The sequence below is a fragment of the Pelmatolapia mariae genome, linkage group LG5 (assembly GCF_036321145.2).
Source record: "Pelmatolapia mariae isolate MD_Pm_ZW linkage group LG5, Pm_UMD_F_2, whole genome shotgun sequence".
Classification (NCBI taxonomy): domain Eukaryota; kingdom Metazoa; phylum Chordata; class Actinopteri; order Cichliformes; family Cichlidae; genus Pelmatolapia; species Pelmatolapia mariae.
The window spans coordinates 30826008-30846996 of record NC_086231.1 but is presented as its reverse complement, the minus strand read 5'-3'; the positions used below and the strand labels follow the sequence as shown (position 1 = coordinate 30846996).

The following is a 20989-nucleotide window of genomic DNA, read 5'->3' as shown; positions in this document are numbered from 1 at the left end:
GTAGTATGGGGCAACATAATTTAATGAAATCAGCACATCCTGATGTAAAAGAGCAATTTTAATTTGATAAAAACCGCTGTTACCTTCACCCTCCACATCTTCTTGCTCTCTTCTCTGAGCCCTTGATATTTCTAAAGCTTCTTGTGTTCCTTCTTCCTGATGTTGCTGCCACATCTATCACTACGGCCATCTTCTTCTGTTTGTCTACCACCACTATGTCCAGTTTTTTAGCCATCACCATTTTGTCCGCCTGTATCCGGAAGTCCCACAGGATCTTAGCTCGGTCATTCTCCACCACGCTCGGGGGCGTCTCCCATTTTGACCTCAGGACTTCCAGGCCATATTAGGTACAGATGTTTCTGTGTACTATGCCGGCCACTTGGTTATAGCGTTCCATCTATGCCCTGCCTGCTGGTATCTTGCACCCTGCTGTTATATGCTCTATATTGTCATTTTAAAGAAGCAAAAGGCAAATCTCAAAGCACCAGCACCAGATGCTTCTCCACTGCTCTCATCAGCATAGAAACCACATTCATATAATGTAATTTCAAAAGTTCTACCCAGTAAATGAGTATAATGTGTTTTATTATGTGGCCCTTTTTCTAAAAGATTGCTCTTTCCTCATAATACAACGACCATATAGTGTAAAAATTACTTTCAATAATACATGGATTTCTAATACCAAAACGTTTATTTCTAAATATTTATTATATGTAGTATTTCCAAATATTACAACATGTGCCAAGTTTTGGACTTTATCAGCAATACATTTTTACATATGCGTACTTTAGTCTTTTGGCATTGCCACCAGGTTCACTGTGTATTTAGAAAAGATATGAAAAGTTTGAAATATGACAAAAATAAACAGATTTGCAAGTCCAAAATAAGATTGTAGTCATGTTTCACAGACACTGTATATTACATGTCAAGTAATTTTGAGCTGTCTATGTAACACTTAAAACTTCTACACCAGTGTGGACAAAAATAAGAAAATATTTAAACATACCATGAGTTCTTTAATCCATTCACATTGATATCTTTAATGTAGGCGCCACACTGGTGAGTTGCTACAAATGTAAATGTCAGTGCAGCTCATGCTGTTGGGCTAACATCCATGCTCTTTCTCCTCCAAACTTGAGCTGGAAGTGTGGTGGCTGTCGATGTTGCTGGAGATATCTGGGGACATCGAGGACAGCAGGGGATCACTGGGGGAAATTGGCCCTAGGGTGTTGTCCCTTACCAGCTCCTTCATTTTACACGCACTAGAGCTGCCGTAAGGGCCAGGTTCCCCCGCATCTGCTGGTATATGGTCAAAGGTGATGGTGCCGTTGTTGAGGTCTAATGTGGTTGGAGGGGACATGTCAGGGGCAGAACTATGCTGGTAGAGCTCTGATGGGCAGTCACCAAGGACGGGCTCCTGCTTAATGGCACGAGCCATTAGCTCTGACGTACAGACAGTTGGGGATGACACCACTGTAAGACCATGAGCACGGGCTTGGATTTCCAACTCCTAGATAGAGATAAAAACGGTGGAAATATTGCACTATGTTTTAACACTGGAACAAAAAGTACATTTACGCTAATCAACTTCAAAATCATGTTTTGTGCAAATTTGCTAAGTCAGCATAAAACCTGGAACATAGAGCAAAGAAGAAAATCCAACTAAAGGCATCTTTTGAAACTCACTAATGGTAGTGCTGTATCTTGTTTGTAAAGTGCACAACAATTGGTGAAAAGATGAAAAGGGGGAGGATGCAAATACACTGCCTGGCCAAAAAGTCGCCACCTGGACTTAACTAAGCAAATAGGTACGAGCCTCCTATTGGACAATTACTGCATGGGCGATTATCGTTCAGCTGGCAACAAGTTATTTAACCCCAACTGGGCTCAGTGCTCAGGGTAAGAAGAGAGGCAGATGAAGTGATGGAGGGACAGTAACTGCATGTGTATATGTAAGTGTGTAAAAACTTCAAATAGTCAGATTAACAGCAACAGTATTTTGTCTATGTCCGCCATTGTAGAAATAATCACATATAAACAATAACGTGGCGCACAGCATCACGTCAAAAAAGGGGCACACCTTTGACGTTGCATCTCCGTTTTCCTCGTCCGCACGTAAACGCAAAAACTGAGTTTTCGAAAGTCTCCACCCTGGCAGGAATTTTTAAAAATCTCAGTTTTCAGTGATCGAAAACGCCGTTTACGTGTGGATGAAAGGTGCAAACGCATAGAAAAATCTGCGTTTTCAAAAATACTACAAAAATAATACATGTGGACGTAGCCATAGATTGGCCACCACAGAGTCCAGACCCCATTGAGAATCTGGATGGAAATAAATCTTGTGACACTGCAGAAACTTATCGAAACAATACCAGAGCGAATGCATGCCGTAAAGGCAGTCCAACGAAATATTAGAGTGTGTGGCCTTTTTATTTTGGTGACGACTTTTTTTTTGGTCAGGCAGTGTATGACCCAAATTACTCAAAATTGGCTGAAACGTCTTTTGAATAGAAGAATTTTTTTTTCCAGATAAAACGTTCTCTGGTTTTGCACACAGGTTCTTTTGCCACCCTTCATGCTATAGCTGCCAAGCTATACTGGCTGCTGGCTGAACAGGATAATTCCCTTATATATTAGAATGTCAAACACAAGTAGCTTTCTACATATTACCTGTAATAGATGCATTAAAAGAACAAGCATTTGTTAATTTTGTGTAAAATACTGTACATCTGGGATCAAGTAGATCTTTGCAGATTACTGTACTAATTTTGTGGTTTTACTTTAAAAAAAGAAGCATGACCATAATACTTTAAAAAACCTACATAACGTCTGCAAAGCCTTAGAGTGACCCACCTGTATACGCAGCATGAGATGCCGATTTGCATGCTCCAGCTTCCTCTGTCTGCACTCAAGCTCCTTGGCTCTCTGCTGCTCTCGCTGTAATTTCCGAATATAGTCCACCGAGGCTTTCAGAATAGTGCCCTTATTCCAGCGCATGTCTCTGGGGTATACATGAGACAAATATCTACAGTCAGACTCAGCTGACCAGCTGACCAGAACACCTCAGGGTTCTTTACATCCTGCTGAGCAAAACGGCAATTGCATTTTAAAGAGACTTTGACACATTAGGATGTTAAAACACGGTTAATGCATGAATCACTACAGTAGGCAGACAAGTAGATGGCTGGGCACATGCATCCATTAGCATAAATACATGCAAAAACACTTACGGATCATTTGACTTGGGTATTAAGGTTCCCAGCTCTTTAATGCGATCGTTGATGTTGAATCTCCGTCTTCGTTCAACTAGAATGCAAAGTAAGGACATGAACTGTGAACACGGATTAATATAACTTTAAAAAACAACTAGAAGTAGAAAATTAAGTATAAAAATAACAAACTATTTGCTTTTTAGGATATTTAGGCGATTGTGTAAACCACTACACAATGAAGCTACTAAAATTAAACATAAAAAATTGAAATTCAGTTATATTGTGATTGCCTTACTTAAGTTGTGGTTGTCCTTCTTCTGTCTCTCTTTTGCCAGAGCACGAACTTCAGCCTCTGTGAAGCAAAAGAAGGCTGAATAGCAGTACTTTAGACAAAAGCATCTGATTACAATGTGATTTAGTTTAAAGTAAATGATTGCATTTTATAGGTTTGTATTTCACATGCTTTGAGGTTTGTTTAGCATATTTGAAATCTGTTAATCACAAGCAATACAAAAAATAACAATCTGAAGGCTAGAACTGGAAAAAAGTTTAAAGTTTGCATCTCAGTTTTTGCAATATACAGTAGTATAATGTGTGCAATTTAAAAATACACAAAACACTCAACATACAGTTTCTGAAAGTGAAGTTTTACAGTTTACAAAACATTATGTATTTTTTTCTCTTCATTTGCTTTGCTTACCTACTGGAAAGCTCTCTGGCCTTTGATAGTTTTCATACTGGCCACAGGATCCAGGCTTGTCCAGTACTTGCTTCATGCCAGGAGCTGGAGTAATTATTTGGCACATGATTGACTTAACAGTATTTTGTGCATTTCTAAATTGCACACAATATTGACATCAGCCTAAAGTAATCTATGTATTTAGATGTAAAAGCGTCTGAGTGGACTGGGATTTCGTCATACAAAACAAGGTTATGCATGTATTTTATCAGCAGTAAATTTTTAGACACAGAAAGGTCACAGAAAAGTGTACTAATCTGAGTGTCCACAAATATACCTGTAGTAAAGGCTTATACTTTTTCTAATCCAAACTCTCATAAATTGAGTGTTAGTTTACCAGTGAATTCCCTTTTAATGTTGGGTGGACAATTGTTGATGGCGAGGCCTGGTAGCTGGAGACTTTGGTTGGTGTATACATCCAATAAATTTCCTGACACAGGTAGCTGTTGGTGTTAAAAACCTGTCATTATAGTGTCCTCTTGAAAAGAGCAACTGTCATATATTTTATTTAAACTCAAAGAAGAAGGTGTCAACATTACACACTTTGGTATTTATTGTAGTATTTGTTTTATCTTAAAATAAATTACCTGGTTGTTCATCTGGAGTCCTGGATCCATCAGTCCAAGAACATCTTCGTTGTAGCTTGACTCCAAGCTAATAATATCATCAATGACATCATCCATCTGTATAACACAAAGGCACATTTCATGAACTCCTCACTCTCTGTCGAGACATCTGCATGTAAGGATACTGAATGTCCTTGAAGTGAGCAGGTGTACCTCTTTCTCACAGTTGGAGCTGAGGGTGAGCAAAGCCATGGGACTATTGGGTGCACTGCCGCCAGGACCGGGTGGCATACTGTGTTCGGGGGGCTGGCTGCCAGCTTTACCACCCAGGGTGGTTGACAGATACTGCCTCACCTGCTGCCGCTGAGCCTGCTGGATGTGGTATTTGGTGGGACTTTCCAGGTGGGTCTGGACCTAAGTGGCAAAGTCGTAAACATTACACCACATTAGTTTTGGATTTATTCTTTGACTAAGCTCGTGTGATACAGTTAAGGGTAAGGACAAAAATACACTGACACGTAGAGAAAAAAATAGATTTAAAAATGAATGTTTTCATTATAATAATTCAAAACATCTGTCCCAGTGTGGTAAAAGCACACATTAAAAATGCAAGAACTTAAATGTTCAAATGTTTCCAACTTCAAAGTTCAACTTACAAACCCAAATTAATCACACTATACTCTGTTACATTAAAAGTTCCCCTGAAAACAGCCTTTTAAAAACCAAATAAACTTTCTTGCTTTGCAACATTACGGTGATAAGATGTTGAAATGTCCAAACAACATTTCTTTTACATTTTTTTTTACATCAAGCTCCCTTTTTTTCTAAAAGAGCACTATATAACATTTCAGCACCTCCCCAACTCGTGCAGCAATTTAAATACGACTCAGTGTAAAAGAGCTTCCCTGTCTTCATTTAACCAAAGACTTGTGAACTGAGTACACATAATTAAGTATTTAGAACTTAACCCTAGTCCTCAACCTTATGCCCTATTTTCAAGTGCAGCAAAGATATTTTTGACTCTTTTGGTGTAAAAATCGCATCTACTCTTTTTTTTTCTAAAAATATTAAAATAAGTCAGCCCATCTCACCTGATAGTGGCTGTATTCAAGCATCTCCAGCATGGTTTTTAGGTATTTCAGAAGTTGAAAATAATGCACATACAGTACAATCCCTTTATCTTGTTAGCTTACACTGTGGTCCACAAGTTAGCTTGTGCAAATCTGACAGCAGTCACTGGTCCTGCTTAATTTATCTGATATTTAAGGCTCATTAGTTATGCAAGTTAAGAAATGGAGGAGGACACCAAGACTCATCCTCCCACTCCTGTGTTGTTCCAGATTAGCTATGAATTTATGTCTTTATAGAGCCCATTTGACGTCACAACCTGCAGCTCACAAAGGAGTCTTTCTACTGGTTGGCCAGTAGTCTGCGAACCGAAGCTTGCTTAAGGCCAACTAACATTTAATCTTTAGTTCTGCTCATCCAGTATAAAACATTATTTGTTCTGAGCACCCAAAACACAATTGACACCATTGTTTCACTACGATCTGGCCATAGGAAAACTCAAACGTATGCTGTTTTCCCTAGCCCCATCCATTTAAAACATTTTTTAGAGGTTAATTACATTTGACCATCAACAGGTAAAAGTTAAAGTCACATTGATATCATGTATATATCTAAGGTGAATGTCTTGGTTTAGCAGCAAAGTATTTTTTCATTCCTGTTTTTCCTATCTGGCTACAGTTTTGTGCTGCCTAGGTCAATTCTCTTTGTATTTAGGAAAATTAACTTGGAACTGAGCAAAAGTGAACAGGGGTTTGTTGCTTTTCAAATCTTTTATTGAACACGCTTCATTTTTGTGAATTGGTTGTCACCAAGTTCAGTCAATGGTGCACTGCATTGAGCCCAGAGGGTGTGCTGAATGACTTGGAAAAAATGTTTTGGCCAGAGATGCATGAAGCGTAACGCTGGTGGAAGTCGCGTTGTTTTCTTCAAAAGCAACTGAAACATTTACACAGATGGTCCTGATATGAATAAATCTTTTGGACAAAAAAACGACAAGTTGGCTTGTCTTATATAAAGAACCGAAACGTACTCCTTATTGGCCCTTAACAAGCATAAAAGATGGAACATGCAGATAATAATACTGAAAGCTGGGAACCAGTGCTATTTTACCCACACTTACCAGAAATGGAACTATCAGGAACCATAGATAAGAAACAAAGACGGGGAAACAGCAGAAAGGCATTACCCAGGGTCTAGAATAGTTGCAATGCTTGTCCAACAGGTGGTATAGAGCCACATGTTACACACATATTGATGACACCTTAATGATCAATATTTATTATATGAGTATATTAGGTAAACCATAGGTGCTGTGTTTATCCAAAAGGTTGATGCTTAACTTGTGTTACATGTAAAATAATATCTGGAAGCAACAAGGGAACAATGGTGTAAAAAAATATAACATTGCATTTTTATGCTGGCTGTGCTTTTGTCCTTTAAGCATGAAATACATAAACTGGATGCTTCAAATAAATATGTCTTGCGGCCAAGCTGCAACCCCTGGAACTGGAAAATGAATTCAATGTGGAAGTGACACAAACTGCAGCTCTTCTAGTGGCCCGTGTGGCTAACTTCAAAAGCGAGTCAGAGCGCAAAAACGTACATGTTAATTGGCTTTTTAATGCCAGGAACAAAAACAAAATTGCTCTTTATGACTATTTTCCTTTCTCCTTAATAACAGGCATCGTTTGACCTTCAATTTGACCTTCTTCTGTCAAGAGTGTCCCACAGTGCTACAATAATGTCGAAGTCCAGGAATCAAATCACCTTGTTGGTGCAAACGTATTATTTTAGTTATGTAAAACTGTGTTGTTGTTGGCATTTTTCACAGATTCAACTGGAAAAAATGGGAACAAATTATGTGTTTGCAGTTTTTTCTTGTGATACAATATTTGAAATTTTAAAACTGTCACGGCTAACAGAGTGAGCCGTGTGGAGAAATAAATGAGGACCCAAGAGCAGGCACTCGCTGAGATGCGAAGGAGGTTTATTGTAAAATAAAACACAAGGAGAGAATGTCAAAACGGAACTAAAAATGATCTATACTGGGTTAAACTAAACGGCAAACCTGAACACAAAGGAAGGCGGGCGAAGGCACATGAAGGTAGACAGCAGGGAGAACACGCACAGGTGGGGAACACAGCTGGAAGTAATTGACAAGACGAGATAGGGCAAGCAAAACTGAATACACTCACATAAGACACGGACCTTCACAATAAAACAGGAAACAAGAAACAAGGACGCAGACTTAACCCTGAACTAAACCTACACTAAACACGAGGGCACAAGACACAAAACCTGAGAACAAAACCCTAAACCAGAATAAACTGAAACAAAGGATTATAATATTCAAAATGAGATAACTAAAGAATCAGAACATCAACCATAATACAGATAAATACCAAAATACAAGAAACTGAAAATGCTGGGTCAAATGACCCAAAACCGTGACAAAAACAAACAAAACACTACATTTTCAGAAATATTTGTGGGTGCTTTCTTGTTTGATTGGTTTTTTTTCTTTGTACTACTTGAACACTAAAGTGGCCGTCACATGAGATGACAGTGCCAGCAGTGGCCCACGGGTCATTTAAGTTATAGATGCTTCCACTAGGCAGTATCATTCGAAAGCAAAGCATACATTTTCATTCCTATGCAGATGATACCTAGCTTTCACATCTATGAAGCCAGATGACACACGCCCATTAGGAATGTCTTAAAGAAATAAAGATCTTGATGGTCTCCTGTTTCCTGCTTCTAAATTCAGATAAAACTGAGGTTATTGTACTTGGCCCTACTAGCCTGATATAATATATTATTATATCAGGCTCTCCTAAAACCTCCCTGAAAATCATTCAGGGTCGATTCAAAATACCGACAGGAAATAGAAAGAGAGAGCACAATTCTCCCATATAGGTTTCTTTACATCAGCTCCTTAAAGCAAGATTTGGAAATCTCAGCCCAAGGTCTTGGGTAATCAGGCCGCATTTTATCATAAAGACCCCATAGTAGCATATCACACCAACAGAGCACTTTGCTTTCAGACTGCTTGTTTACTTTTGGTTCCTAGAATGTTTAGAAGTAGAATGGGAGGCAGAGCCTTCAGCTTTCACTACAGCTTTTCTCTGCTTTTAAGATCAGGCTTAAAACATTCCTTTTTGATAAATCAAATGACCCTGAAACCTCCCTTAGTTACGCTACAATAGGTCTAGGCTGCTGGGGGATTCCCATGATGCAACATGTATACACCATCTGCATTTAATCATTAGTTATTATTAATCTCTGGCTCCCTTTCCCAGCGTGGCATTTGTTCTGTTTCCTTCTCAACCCAAATTATTATTGAACATTTTCAGTGTTAATGTTGCCAATGTTCATGAAAACAGACTAACCATTTTCACTGTACTGCTACTATTAAGAGTTTTTGCAGTTTTTATGAGAAACTTCATCACCACATTTATTACATTACATTTTATTTAAGAAGGGCAAATAAAGCCCACGTTCACAGACACCTGTCTTTTCTGTTTGTATAGTAGTTAGGGTTGAGGACATTTCACTCATGATGACAAGCAACATTAGACTAGCTGTGCATGTTCTTGTACCACCGACATGGTGTCAAATTTTCAGGCCATACTTCACAGAGGGGTAACATTGATGTCACGCCAAATTATTTTCCATTTTGGGCCCTGCAGATTAACCATTAAATAAAGTTCCACAGTGCTACCAGTAATTAAAGCACTCATTTGAAAGCAGATTCAATGTTTTTGCTAGGAAAACTGAAGCATCAATTATTTACACTATTTCACATTGCATTTTGTGATTGTCAATAATGTTTTATGTCTTCTTTTACAAGCAGAAAACAACAGCAAAGCAAGAGGTACTCTGCACTGAAAGCTCTTTGTGTGCTTCTTTTTTCATGATGAAAAATAGTACACTATCTCTATAATCTCACATTTATTCAGAGATCCTCTTGATGACGCTTTTTTGACGAGGGAGCTCATTAATGCCTATATGAGCTACTGCATCTCGTGTAACGCTGATAGAACACGGAGCGTCACGCCTTTGTCTGAATTAGTGGAAACTCAGTAAAAGCTTGAGAGGTGAGCACAAACAGAGGAGGAGCCCCCTGGCTCGACAGAGGTTTATACAATAAAACAGAGAAAGCATTCTTTGCAAACTCATAGTAGAACGTTTCTTTGTCTCTTCTTCACAGCTTGGCCTTTTCCTTCAGCAAAACCTTTGGGTCTAGAGGGAACTATTAACAAGGGATGTATTTCATCTATCCCTACAGCAAGACGAGCTCTCACTTTATTCACAGACTCTTTGTGAGACAGAGGTTTATTACCTTCTCAAGGAAAGCACATGGGTTCGTGCTTTAAACTAATGCCTTTAGGACCAATAACATTTCGAGATAGTCGTCACTCTTTGACCCCTGAAAAGAAATACATCCATTCATATCACTCCACCAGCCCCACTTCACTGTTTCTAACTTCCTTGGCAACCAGCCACACTCAAAGCATTCAGTCAAAAGGAAGATGCTAATTGTGTGAGCTAACATTTAAGAATATGGCTACAGTAGCTGTCCTGACTACTTAAGGTCTTTCCTATCTTAGGCAATGCGAGTCAGTAGCAGAAGTAAAGTAGATGGATTGAAAAGTCAGGCATTAAATCAATTATTTTAGAGTTCATATCTTGAGTTTGACAGAACAATATTAGTGCAGTAAAATATCCTTTTCTCTGATTCGGCCATGTGCTCACTGAATTTGAGCATGGTAGCAGCAAATCAGTTTGTGATATTCCTTCCCTCTTTGATATCAGCTCTCAGTGATAATATTGCAAAGTGGCAGCATTTAGGAACCACAACAAGTCAGCGACAAAGTGGCAGACCACGTAAAGGCACCAATGCTCTGTAGACTCAGTAACTGCAGAATCCAGCCTTTCACGGATTTATATGTAAAACTACAGAGCCCCATAGTTTACAATAAACACACGCACACAAAAAAAATTGATTTCTCTGGTCACTGGTCAAGCTAAGCCCGACTGAAAGTAGTACTAGATGTATCCAGGACATACAAATTTCAGTGCTATCAAAGCACTACGCACAAGTAATGGGGGTCAACAAAACTATATAAAACATATAAACAAAAACGGAGGACCACAAAAGTTAAAATGAGGTCCATAAGCAACAAAAAGTCATCTGTAAATTCTTTTTTTCTTTTCTTTTCCAAGTAAACCCACAAAAACAACACTAGTCATGCTTATATTTTGGATCATTTTGACTAATTTTTTTATTGTGTTAATTTAAAAGAAAAAAATTAATAACACCTTATAATGAATTTAAAAATACTAAAAAAAAAAAAAAAATACTAGCAAAAATTTTTCTTTTGTGTAATTTTCAGTAGTAGAATAATCGATCTCCAACATAATATCATTTTTATAAATATAAAGCTGTTGTATTTATGGAAGGAATTCACATAAATACAAACACAAACATAAACGTTTGTGTTTAAGGTGACAAATTTCCCAAAACATATTTTGCTGACAAATGTAAGACATAAGCTGTGAATATCTTTAGTACAGGTATTAGTACCTTGACTTTTTCTGATAATTCAGTAGAGAAAATGTCAGTGCCCATAAATGATGCACTGCAGGATTTTAGCGTGTTCAGTTAACGAACAACTAAATCTGCTATATTAATGCATGGTACCGTCAAATTCGTTTTTTCCATGTCCTGTAGCCTGATATTTACACCTTTAGCATGTTCCCTTTTCCTCCATTTCCCTTTTCCTTCTCTCACGGTGCAGAATTAAATAAAGTTGTGGCCAAAGTACTTCAGAGTGTAATTACTGCTCTACAAGGGGAGTACTACAAGCGCAAGGAACATCAGACTACCAGTACAGATCATCTCATCTCTGGACGTTCACAAAGAAAAATCTATTGTGACATACAGAACACATGATGTGACTTATTTGTAGTTGATTCTTCACTTCACTCTGCACTGCTAGACTCTATCGTAGGGTTCCTCCACCTGCCAAGAACTACTCATAACACTGTGAGACATAAAGAAGCAGACAGAACATATAGGTTAAAAAGGTAACTTTCACCACAACTTACAGTTTCCATTCTTTGTTGGTGAATAACTGTTCTTAGCTTAAATAATAAAGTTACCAAAATGACATGCTGCTAAGCACAACAATGCTTATTTTGATTTAAATGTCAATGTGGCCATTCATATCAACGAAGAAGATCTAAAAATGACATTTTACTAGTCATAAAGTAACTTTTACACATCTGAACAGACCATAGTAGAATTATTAAGATGGAGTTTTCACATTTCTGCCGTGCCTAGTATTGTGTGTATTAAATAACTTTTCTAATAATAATAATTCCGCTTATTATTATTAGATAATAAGCGGAATTATAAGTCACTGAGTGGGCATCAATGAGATAAGAGAGAGACTCAGAGAGACCGAGACAGACCGAGTCTGTGGCACCCTTGTCAAATGAAGCTGAACTCCCCACTCTATCTCTGAGGGAGAGGCCAGCCACCCTTCGGACAAAGCTCATTTTCGCCGCTTGAATCTGCACTCTCGTACTTTCAGGCACTACCCAAAGCTTGTGATCAGAGGCTCCAGTGCGAGCTGGACGCCACCACTTGATGAAGCCAACAGAACCATATAATCAGCGAAAAGCAGAGATGAAATTCTGAGACGGCCCAAGGTGCAGCTTTCCGCCACTTGGTTACGCCTAGAAATTCTGTCCAAAAAATTATGAACAGACTCGGTGACAAAGGGCAGCCATGGCAGAGTCCAATGCCCAGTGGGAACAAGTCCAACTTATTGCCGGCTATGCAGATCCACCTCTTGCAACGGTTGTATAAGGATCGAATCGCTTGTAGCAACAGGCCAAACAAATACGTGAACCGGGAAATTCATTGCCACAGAGGACAAAATTGGGTTTCTTTCAGTGCTTTTTAATATCAATAAGGACCAAAATCTGTAAGAAACTTCTTGAATAGAGGCTTTATTATATTCCTCATTTGCCATAATTTACTCATGTTGACATGATTTACTGAGACTGGCACACCAAAATACCAACATATTTGGCAACATAAGCAGATCACAAGAATATGACAGAATACACTTTTCTGGAAAATGGGAAGTGCTTTTCCACTTTGCTGTTTATTCATTTGCACTGTGAAGACACTGAGGATTCCAATGAAAGCTTCATTCCTCCACATATTTATGTGTTTAATTTCTCATGAAACAGCAAGCTTCCATCTGACAATGAGCCATCTCATTCAATTGTCCTGTTACTTTTGAAACTATGTATGATGGTAATAAATGAACATTTAATGTAATGCTTTTGTTAAACCCCTTGAATTAACGATGACAATCAGCCCTTTAACCAGATTTTACCCTGGGTTAAATTCAAATGGCGCTTTAATCAGGAGAAATTACGGAAAAATAAAACTATTAAAAAACGCTGTATTTGTCTTTGAAGTTCACACAAAGATATAGCATTTAACAAGACGAAGCAGTCACATATTTTTACACAACCGCGACCACTGTTATTCCAGAAAACCCCAAACGCAGAACACAATCTGCTTTCTACTGAAGAAATGGCCCCCATTAAAACTTTTAATGCTTTAGTATAGGTCGCCTCCGCCTCCCCCATAGCTGCCCACCCTCAAGGGCTCCTCTTTTTTACAAGTACCAATTTAGCCTTTGTTCAGACGTTTTGTTCGTTTGATGTAGATACAGTTATGAAATCCTTTGCGTACGTTGTAACAGAATACATAATAAACATAATAAATAAAATGTTACTGCGAGGCCTCTTTTTGAGAAAATTGTTTATTTTTCAAGAAGGCAGCAAAAACTCTCATATCCAAAGTGATCGTAAGAAGGATTTTGAGTTGAACAACCACACTATGTTGTTTTGACATGGCCTGAAGGAGTCAGTTTGCTCTCTTGCCCAATGCCCTCACTAACACTTCTCTTTAGCAAAGAGCAGCTACAGCAGAGACAGGCCAATTCATTAGGAGGAGGAGCTTGGGACAAAGACGTGTTCTTTTTTCTTTCCCTAAGGCTAACGGGTAACATTAGAAAGAATGTAACATCCTCTTCCAAGAATGAGACACACAGTCCAGTCAGTGTAGGATTAGAAACATGCACTTGCTTAAGTTACAAACAACAGAGCTTAATTTAGCAGCTACATAAACACGCTGTCTGGCTGTCATGTCTGATGTGGGAGCTTTGCACTCGACTAAGCTTTGAGTTTTAAAATTGAAATTTTAACCAAGCAGCGTACATTTCCATCTTGCCATAATGAGAAGGGTCACGCACTTCCTCAGTATCAGAATTTACAGATGAAATGCAGTAATAAAAGAATATACAAATGCTATATTTTAGGTTTGAAAATTCTTGTCATGGATTTTGAGACTTGTTGAGACATGTCCTACTCTTGGTAAACATTATCTCGAAGGATCGACTGGCTCTTCGAAATTGAGAACAGAGCTTTAGGTATACTCTGAGAAATGTAACAAACAAAAGACTCTCTCTTAGCTCGTTTACAGCTCAGTCTGAGCCAAACCCAAAAATCAAATAGTACAAAGATCTCGCATTATTCAGCTTATGTGCCTGAAGTTTGAGGAAAAGGTCAGTGTAAACCACAAAGGGCTGCACGTGGACTTGAATCTGATGGGTTTTTTTATTTAGGGCTACGCAGTGCCATCAAATGACTTTGGAAAATCTTTGATGGCACTGTTTAATAAATTCAATTTTTATGCATGAAGATTTATGAATTTATTAATTAGTTTACATGTTATTTTAAAAATCTAATATAAAACAGATCATAAAATAATCTTTTGCAAATAAAAGCATACTACCAGAAAACATCCTACTAGAAATAAGAACCATGAAAACATAAATACAAGCTCAGAGTTTAGCACCGAACATTATATTATCTAAGCAAAGATGGTTAGAACTGCCACATGAAAACATGAAAAATGTGACTAAAAATACAGTTAATACAATGGACAATGTACACTCGCCTGACAGTTTATTAGGAACAACTAGTATAGCATTGGACTCCCTTTTGTGTACGGAATTGTTATTCTTAATTCTTCATGGTATAGAATAAACAAGGTTCCACCACTCCCTAAAGGTGCTCTGTTGGACTGATATCTGGTAACTGTGGATGGCATTTGAGTAAAGTGAACTTATGGTTATGTTCAAGAAACCAGTTTGAGATAGTTGGAGATTTGTGGCATGGTGTGTACGTGCAAAGGGATGTACATGGCCGGCAACAATACTCCTGTAGGATGGGAATGATGTGCATTCAGAGATGCTGCAGAGATGCTATTCTGCATGCCTTGATTATGGTTATTGTTGCTTTCCAATTGGCTTGAAGCAGTCTGCAATTATAGCATCAATAAGGCATTTTCACCCGGAGATATTTTCTATTTGTTAGACCATTGTCTAAACCCTAGACATCGTTGTGTGGGAAAATCCCAGTAGACTAACCTGTGGGCTTCAACAACCATTCCATATGCACTGAGTTTGTCCCACATGTTTGGTTTAGATATTTGCATTAACAAACAGTTAAGCCAGGGAAACCAAACATAGTCAGGTAGTACTGGTCACAGTACCAGGTAGCAAGGAATTGCCAAAAAACTGTAGTTCCTCTAATAGCTTAAACTTAAGAAAAAATTGTGCAGGGGTTACATATTCATACAACTCGCCCATTTAACTTGTATTATTATTGTTGCAAATAATTGAGGCACATGGCAACTTTGAGTGGCGATTACCTTCTGACTCAGAAAGTAATCTCCAGCAGTTTCAGGTTAAGACCACTTCCTATTTGCACCGGTGTTCCACAGGAATCTATTCTTGGACCTCTTTTATTCACTTTCTATATAACCAATATTATCTTTACCCAACCCAATATCACAGTGTAATAGACATGCCAGTCAACATTTGCCCCTTAAACATCATTCAAGAAAATCAAAGATGACGATTGAATTTTTACATAGGAACAAATCTTGATGACACGTCGAAAGATTGTACAATCTACAGTTTTGTCTACCCTAGCTTGTGGCACTATTGTTTATATACATGCTTCCACATCCACCTTGAAGGCTTATGTATTACAATTTATTACAGGTGATTTTTTTCTTACTCATCATTGTATCATACATAAAGAAGCGGTATGATGCTCCCCGGGAAACTGAAGAGAGTAGCATTTTATGATATTTGTTTACACGGCTCTGCTGAAAAGATTCCCTCCTTCCCTCAGCTTCTTTACGGAATTTGAGGAAGCTACTTACAATGTCACATTACGACCATAGATACTTTGATGCTTATAGATGGACTGAACTACAAAAAATTATGAAGCTGCATTTTCTGATTTCACTGGAACATTTCCAGAGATCATATTTTGTATATCTTTAACTTCTTTTTCACACCTTTCTTAATGTGTGATCATGTATAATGTGTCCTTTTATTATTTTTTTGTATAGTTTTTGTATAGCCTTTGTGTACACTGGTCTCACCTGAAATATAGAGCTCAATCTCAAATAGACTACCTGTTAATAATAACCTATTTACTCAGATATGGTCAGTTCGAAATAACTGATCTCTTTTTATGTTCATAGTTTTTATGTTCATTTTTGAATAAAATGACAGAAAACACAAGTCTTATGCATAATGAGCTAGATAAATAAATAAATAAAATTATTATTAATCATTAATCCTTCAAACGATACCATGCAGAGTCCTACCACAAACTCAGAAAATAATGGCTTTTGAGCAACTTTGATAGGAGAGAAGCCCGGTGGGACGTCATGTGCGACAGAGCTGTAGAAACAGGTGTAATGCCTTTAAACAAGTTAACTGATACCCTCGGTCCTCTTGCTTCTCATCTTTCTCACACTGTAAGGAATCTCTGAGTTTTTAGATAGCTCCTTTGAATTAGAGAAGCAAGTGTCCACAGTTGTGAAAACAAGTTTTTATCAGTTACGTGAAATTGCCAAAGCTAAGCCTTATCTTCCTCCAAGAGACCTAGAAACACTTATTCATGTCTTCATCACCTCTAGACTGGACTACTGCAATTCTCTCTATTTGGGTCTCCAACACTCATCTCTCCATCGCTTGCAGTTAGTCCAAAATGCCGCTGCACGTCTTTTAACAGGTGTTAGATTGTATGAACACATCTCTCCAGTTTTAGCAAATTTACACTGGCTCCCTGTAAAACATCGTATTGATTTTAAGATTCTTTTACTTACTTTTAACGTTTTAAATAATATGGTGCCTAGTTATTTAAACGAACTCCTCAACATGTATGACCCCAAAAGAGCACTGAAATCATCTAGCCAGATGCTCTTAGCACAACCAAGGTCTCGACTGAAGCATAGAGGAAATCGGGCCTTCGCAGTAGCAGCACCCAGACTCTGGAATAATCTGCCAGAGGAGATTCATACTTCAGAGTCTATTCAGTCTTTTAAATTGCGTCTTAAATCTCACTTTTTTACTGGCTGTTAATTCGAGTTCAGTATGAGTACCATCAGGCCTTTTTATGCTTTTATTGTTAATTCACTGTCTTCTTATTTATCTATATTTGTTTCTCTATTGTTTTCTCTTGTTTTTAACCGATTGTGAAGCACTTTGTTCAACTCTGTTGTTTTTAAATGTGCTATACAAATAAATTTTGAATTGAATTGAATTTGAAATTGCACCTGCACACATAATAAGGGAATTTTATTCAAACACAGCCGAAGCAAACAAGACAAAGTTCTGAAACTTAGAAGGTGGACTGGCAGGCAAACTTTAAATAGCTGCTGATGGAGCTTTTTCATGTCCGTATGTTGTTCCATGGAAAGTAGAACAGACGTTTTGTAACAGCTCTGATATGATCTTAGAAGCCACAGTGTACACACAGCACAACCCCAAGAAGAACAGTTCCAGCTCATAGGCACAAATTAAGGAAGCTTTCCTATCCGTGGTGCACCATGGAATCAAAAAGCAGTTATTATTGCATACTTGCAAAAAAATCACCTTTAAAATGTTTCTCTAACAAGTTTTCAAACTGAGTGAGATTTGGTTTTTAGATGACCTAAATATAATTTTATAAGCAGTGCTGCCAGTCTTAAGGAGTCTGAATTTTAGCTGGTTCTTAAAGCTTGAGAGCAGTGTAAATATCCCAAACATGATATAGATCAAGTATTTCTAAGCTTACATTTTACCAACAAATCAAAATGATCTAAACTATTAAAGAAACATTCCACTAAACAATCCATCCTGATGTGGCATTGCAGGAAGTCTGGTTACTCAAGTAAGACGTTAGAGTTTTGTGTTGCTACAGTTACTTCCCAAGGATAACATAATAAATGGACTTTAGTTAATTCATCCCACTATTTAGCAAACACTTTTGGTTGAAGCAGTAGCTCAAAAAATGACAAAATTTCTGTAGGGTTACGAGTAGAAACAACAACATTATCAATTCCAATAGGGGTCCACAACATGCATTAAAAAGATGAAATGGTAAAGGTTAAGGACGTGGAACTACATTATTCTATTTGTTAAAAAAGGGTGAAAACATTATCTCAACTCAGGTTATTTTTTATTAATATTATAGTTGGTCTTTTTTCCTATAGGGTCTTTTCTCCAGCCATTAGGTCTGACAAAAAAGAGGCATTTGCGTAAATTAAAGTTGTTTTTTTTTATTAACAACAATATGTCTTCACTTCATGTTTTGGTGTTTTATGACCCAAATTTCTCTGCAGCTCAAAGCTGTCTCCTTGGTTATGAAACTGTCAAGCATCAAACCCCTATCGTCATCAATTACCAGCCGTCTGCACCAAAATTTTGGCCATAACTCAGTCAAATCCAAAAACAAAGTCATATGCAGTTCTGTGAAACCCAATTGTTAACACTGCTGAGTGAGTGCCTTTGTCTCAATCCCTGAACTGGTTTTACACTCGATTCTCACAGGGGTCAGAGGCAGCTTGACTAATTAAGGGCCCCCCATCCCCTTTTGGACTTCAACTGAGCTTTATGTTTTCACTTTCATGCTCCAGCAGCTCTGCCTGGTACTTCTAAGCTAATTTTGCACTGAATACATGTCTTAAGGGGGGTCTCTCTGATAATCCAGACAGACAAGGTTCAAACTGTCAGGAAGTGTTTGCCCACATGGCATTTCTGTCTGGGTTGTGTGAAAGTTATGAAGTATAAGAAAAAGATCCTCCAAAAGAATTTCATAAATAATCTGCTTTATTACAGTAATGTTGTGTTTTTCCATGTACCAAGTAACATTATGGCAGGTTTAAACACAATGATATATCAAAGGTGCAACACATCAGCAAAAAGACTGAGCAGCAGGAATGAACCCAGTGAAACAGAGCGATGGTAAAGACATTTTACTTTAACTCAGATACACATCAAATCTATAGAGCCAATCCATCAGCTACACACCAACTATAGTCAAAATTTTCTTTAACAGCCCCTTACACACTTAAAATGCAGAATGTAAATACTCATACTTTCTCTTCATCTCAAACCTGGAAAAATAACTATATTTGAAGACCTCTTATTTTAGGAAACTAATATTTATAACTAGCGCAGACTGATAAATGTGTACACTCACACTTTCAGGGTCTATCCGGTCATTCCAGGACTCAGATGAATGAAAATATGTCAGTGTAGTGGAGCAAATAGGATTAAATGAGTTTAATGCCAAATGTCTGGAAACAGGAATTCTGTTGAGAGATAATCCCCTGTATGGAATTAACACAGTCCCCTCTTAAAAAACTGTATTTGTTCATAGTCCATAATCGAGTTGAAATTGTGATTTAAAGAAGAACAAAATCCTTAAGCAGTTTTTGGAAACAAGGATCAACTGGAGAATACCCATTACTGATCATCAGTGACTCAAGCAGGTTTTCCAGAGTCTTGGAAGTCTTACCTTCAGGTCCTTTATGGATGACTGGCTCACAGCAGAAGGGCCAGGTGGAGGCGTCAGGTGGTGGACAGACCTGTGTTGGGCGCCGTGGTGAAGAGGGTCACCGGACTTCTTCTTCCTCGCTTCCCTACACTCTCGAACCTGGTAGGAGGAAAACACTGGCATCTCTTGGAGTTGGACCTGTGACATCACGGCCAGTAGAGGGGGGGAATCCTGGCAGCGCTTGTAGAGGCCATGCTGGTCCAGAGGAGCACTGAAAACACCGGCCCACCCAAGGGCAAAATACGGAGGGAGGAGTTAAATAAGCCAGGCTAAACAAAACGCTGGTGTGTATGTACTTGGCCAATGGCATTTTTTCCTGAGCCATCCTGAGTCACTGAGCTATATGAAGTATTGTAGTAGAGTACAATGCAATCATTGAGCAAGAGGGAAGCCAGAGATTCTTTTACTGAGAATATGTTATTGTTCTACGAATGAGGGTGAATGATGCATTTATGCTTCATGGACTGTTATACACTATAAGAGGCTGGGTAATTATCTATACAACCCTGAACACGGATGTAATCTAACTGATTAAGTATCCTAAAATAATATAGAAAGCATTACTGCAAGAAATGTCCGTTGTAATGTCTGTTTTCTTTTGTAACTCTGCTTTTGGTTTGCAAAAATATCAAGATTTGGGAAATAGCACCTAATGAACATCATGGTGTAACTTTGGCAGTCCTGTAGTGCTACACTGGGCTTTACAGCTATTCAAATGACCAGTGCTATCTTTAGCACTATAAAAAAGTGCCAATGCTAATAAGCATTTAGACCAAACTATTAAATTACCAGGCAATAAATGTTCCACAAAGCTAAGGGAATTGTGCTATAATTCCTGGTTATGGGTTCGTTGCATTATGCAACTTCTACCATGTTACTCATAGTAACTGACCAATGGACCAAAGGTCATTCAATGGAAAATCAGTAATTGGTTCCAACTTGACCCCCTGAAACATGAAACGTTTTTTTTGTACAGTAACCCTAACATTTTTAATGAAGGCATGCAAAACTTTACCTTCATAATGTGAAAACATTGAATTGTTAAATCAATATGTAAGTCAAAACAAAGTTTGTCATGGGTCTGTGGCCCAGCGTTTATGTGTTTGGACTCTATTATATTAAGGGTTTCCTTTATGCATACATTTCGATGCCAGGAAAAGTACATTTCTAAGCTGAGCAACTGTAGTTTTTAATTCTGATATTTACCTCACTGTCAATAACAATGGCCAGATAAGATTGGTAATATCATTGGGTCTGCTTGGGTTTCCATCTATACTCTGCCAAGTCTGAAAATGATTTCAGGGAAATTTAATGCTGACTATGAACCGTCAGACTCCAAACAACCGATCAGCTTTGAGGTGTGAGGCAGTGCCTTGGGCCTTTGGAAAACCTTTAATAAACATCGCAGA

General features: G+C 38.1%; 1 protein-coding gene across 4 annotated transcripts; it reads right to left on the bottom strand.

Moving 5' to 3' along the window:
* Window positions 1–723: 723 nt before the first annotated feature.
* mitfa (melanocyte inducing transcription factor a) lies at window positions 724–19795 on the bottom strand. Of its 4 annotated transcripts, none has more exons than XM_063473200.1 (9): window positions 19542–19795; window positions 4731–4931; window positions 4539–4634; window positions 4289–4394; window positions 3913–3996; window positions 3508–3564; window positions 3231–3306; window positions 2854–3001; window positions 724–1510 (listed from the first exon to the last, which is right to left on the bottom strand). In XM_063473200.1, the coding sequence occupies exons 1-9, from the start codon at window positions 19725–19727 to the stop codon at window positions 1106–1108; spliced, it is 1359 nt and encodes a 452-aa protein (XP_063329270.1). In that variant the 5' UTR covers window positions 19728–19795; the 3' UTR covers window positions 724–1105. The 4 variants fall into 4 exon arrangements, with proteins under 4 accessions (XP_063329270.1, XP_063329272.1, XP_063329271.1 ...); XM_063473202.1 differs by lacking the exon at window positions 19542–19795 and adding an exon at window positions 5609–5734; XM_063473201.1 differs by lacking the exon at window positions 3913–3996.
* Window positions 19796–20989: the final 1194 nt, after the last annotated feature.

Excerpts from the sequence above, each read along its gene's own strand:
- mitfa (XM_063473200.1), bottom strand. The coding sequence starts at position 19,727 with ATGTCACAGGTCCAACTCCAAGAGATGCCAGTGTTTTCCTCCTACCAG. Across the intron at positions 4,635-4,730 it reads GCTCCAACTGTGAGAAAGAG|ATGGATGATGTCATTGATGA; the intron begins GTACACCTGCTC and ends TGTGTTATACAG. Across the intron at positions 3,002-3,230 it reads ATACCCAAGTCAAATGATCC|AGACATGCGCTGGAATAAGG; the intron begins GTAAGTGTTTTT and ends TGTATACCCCAG.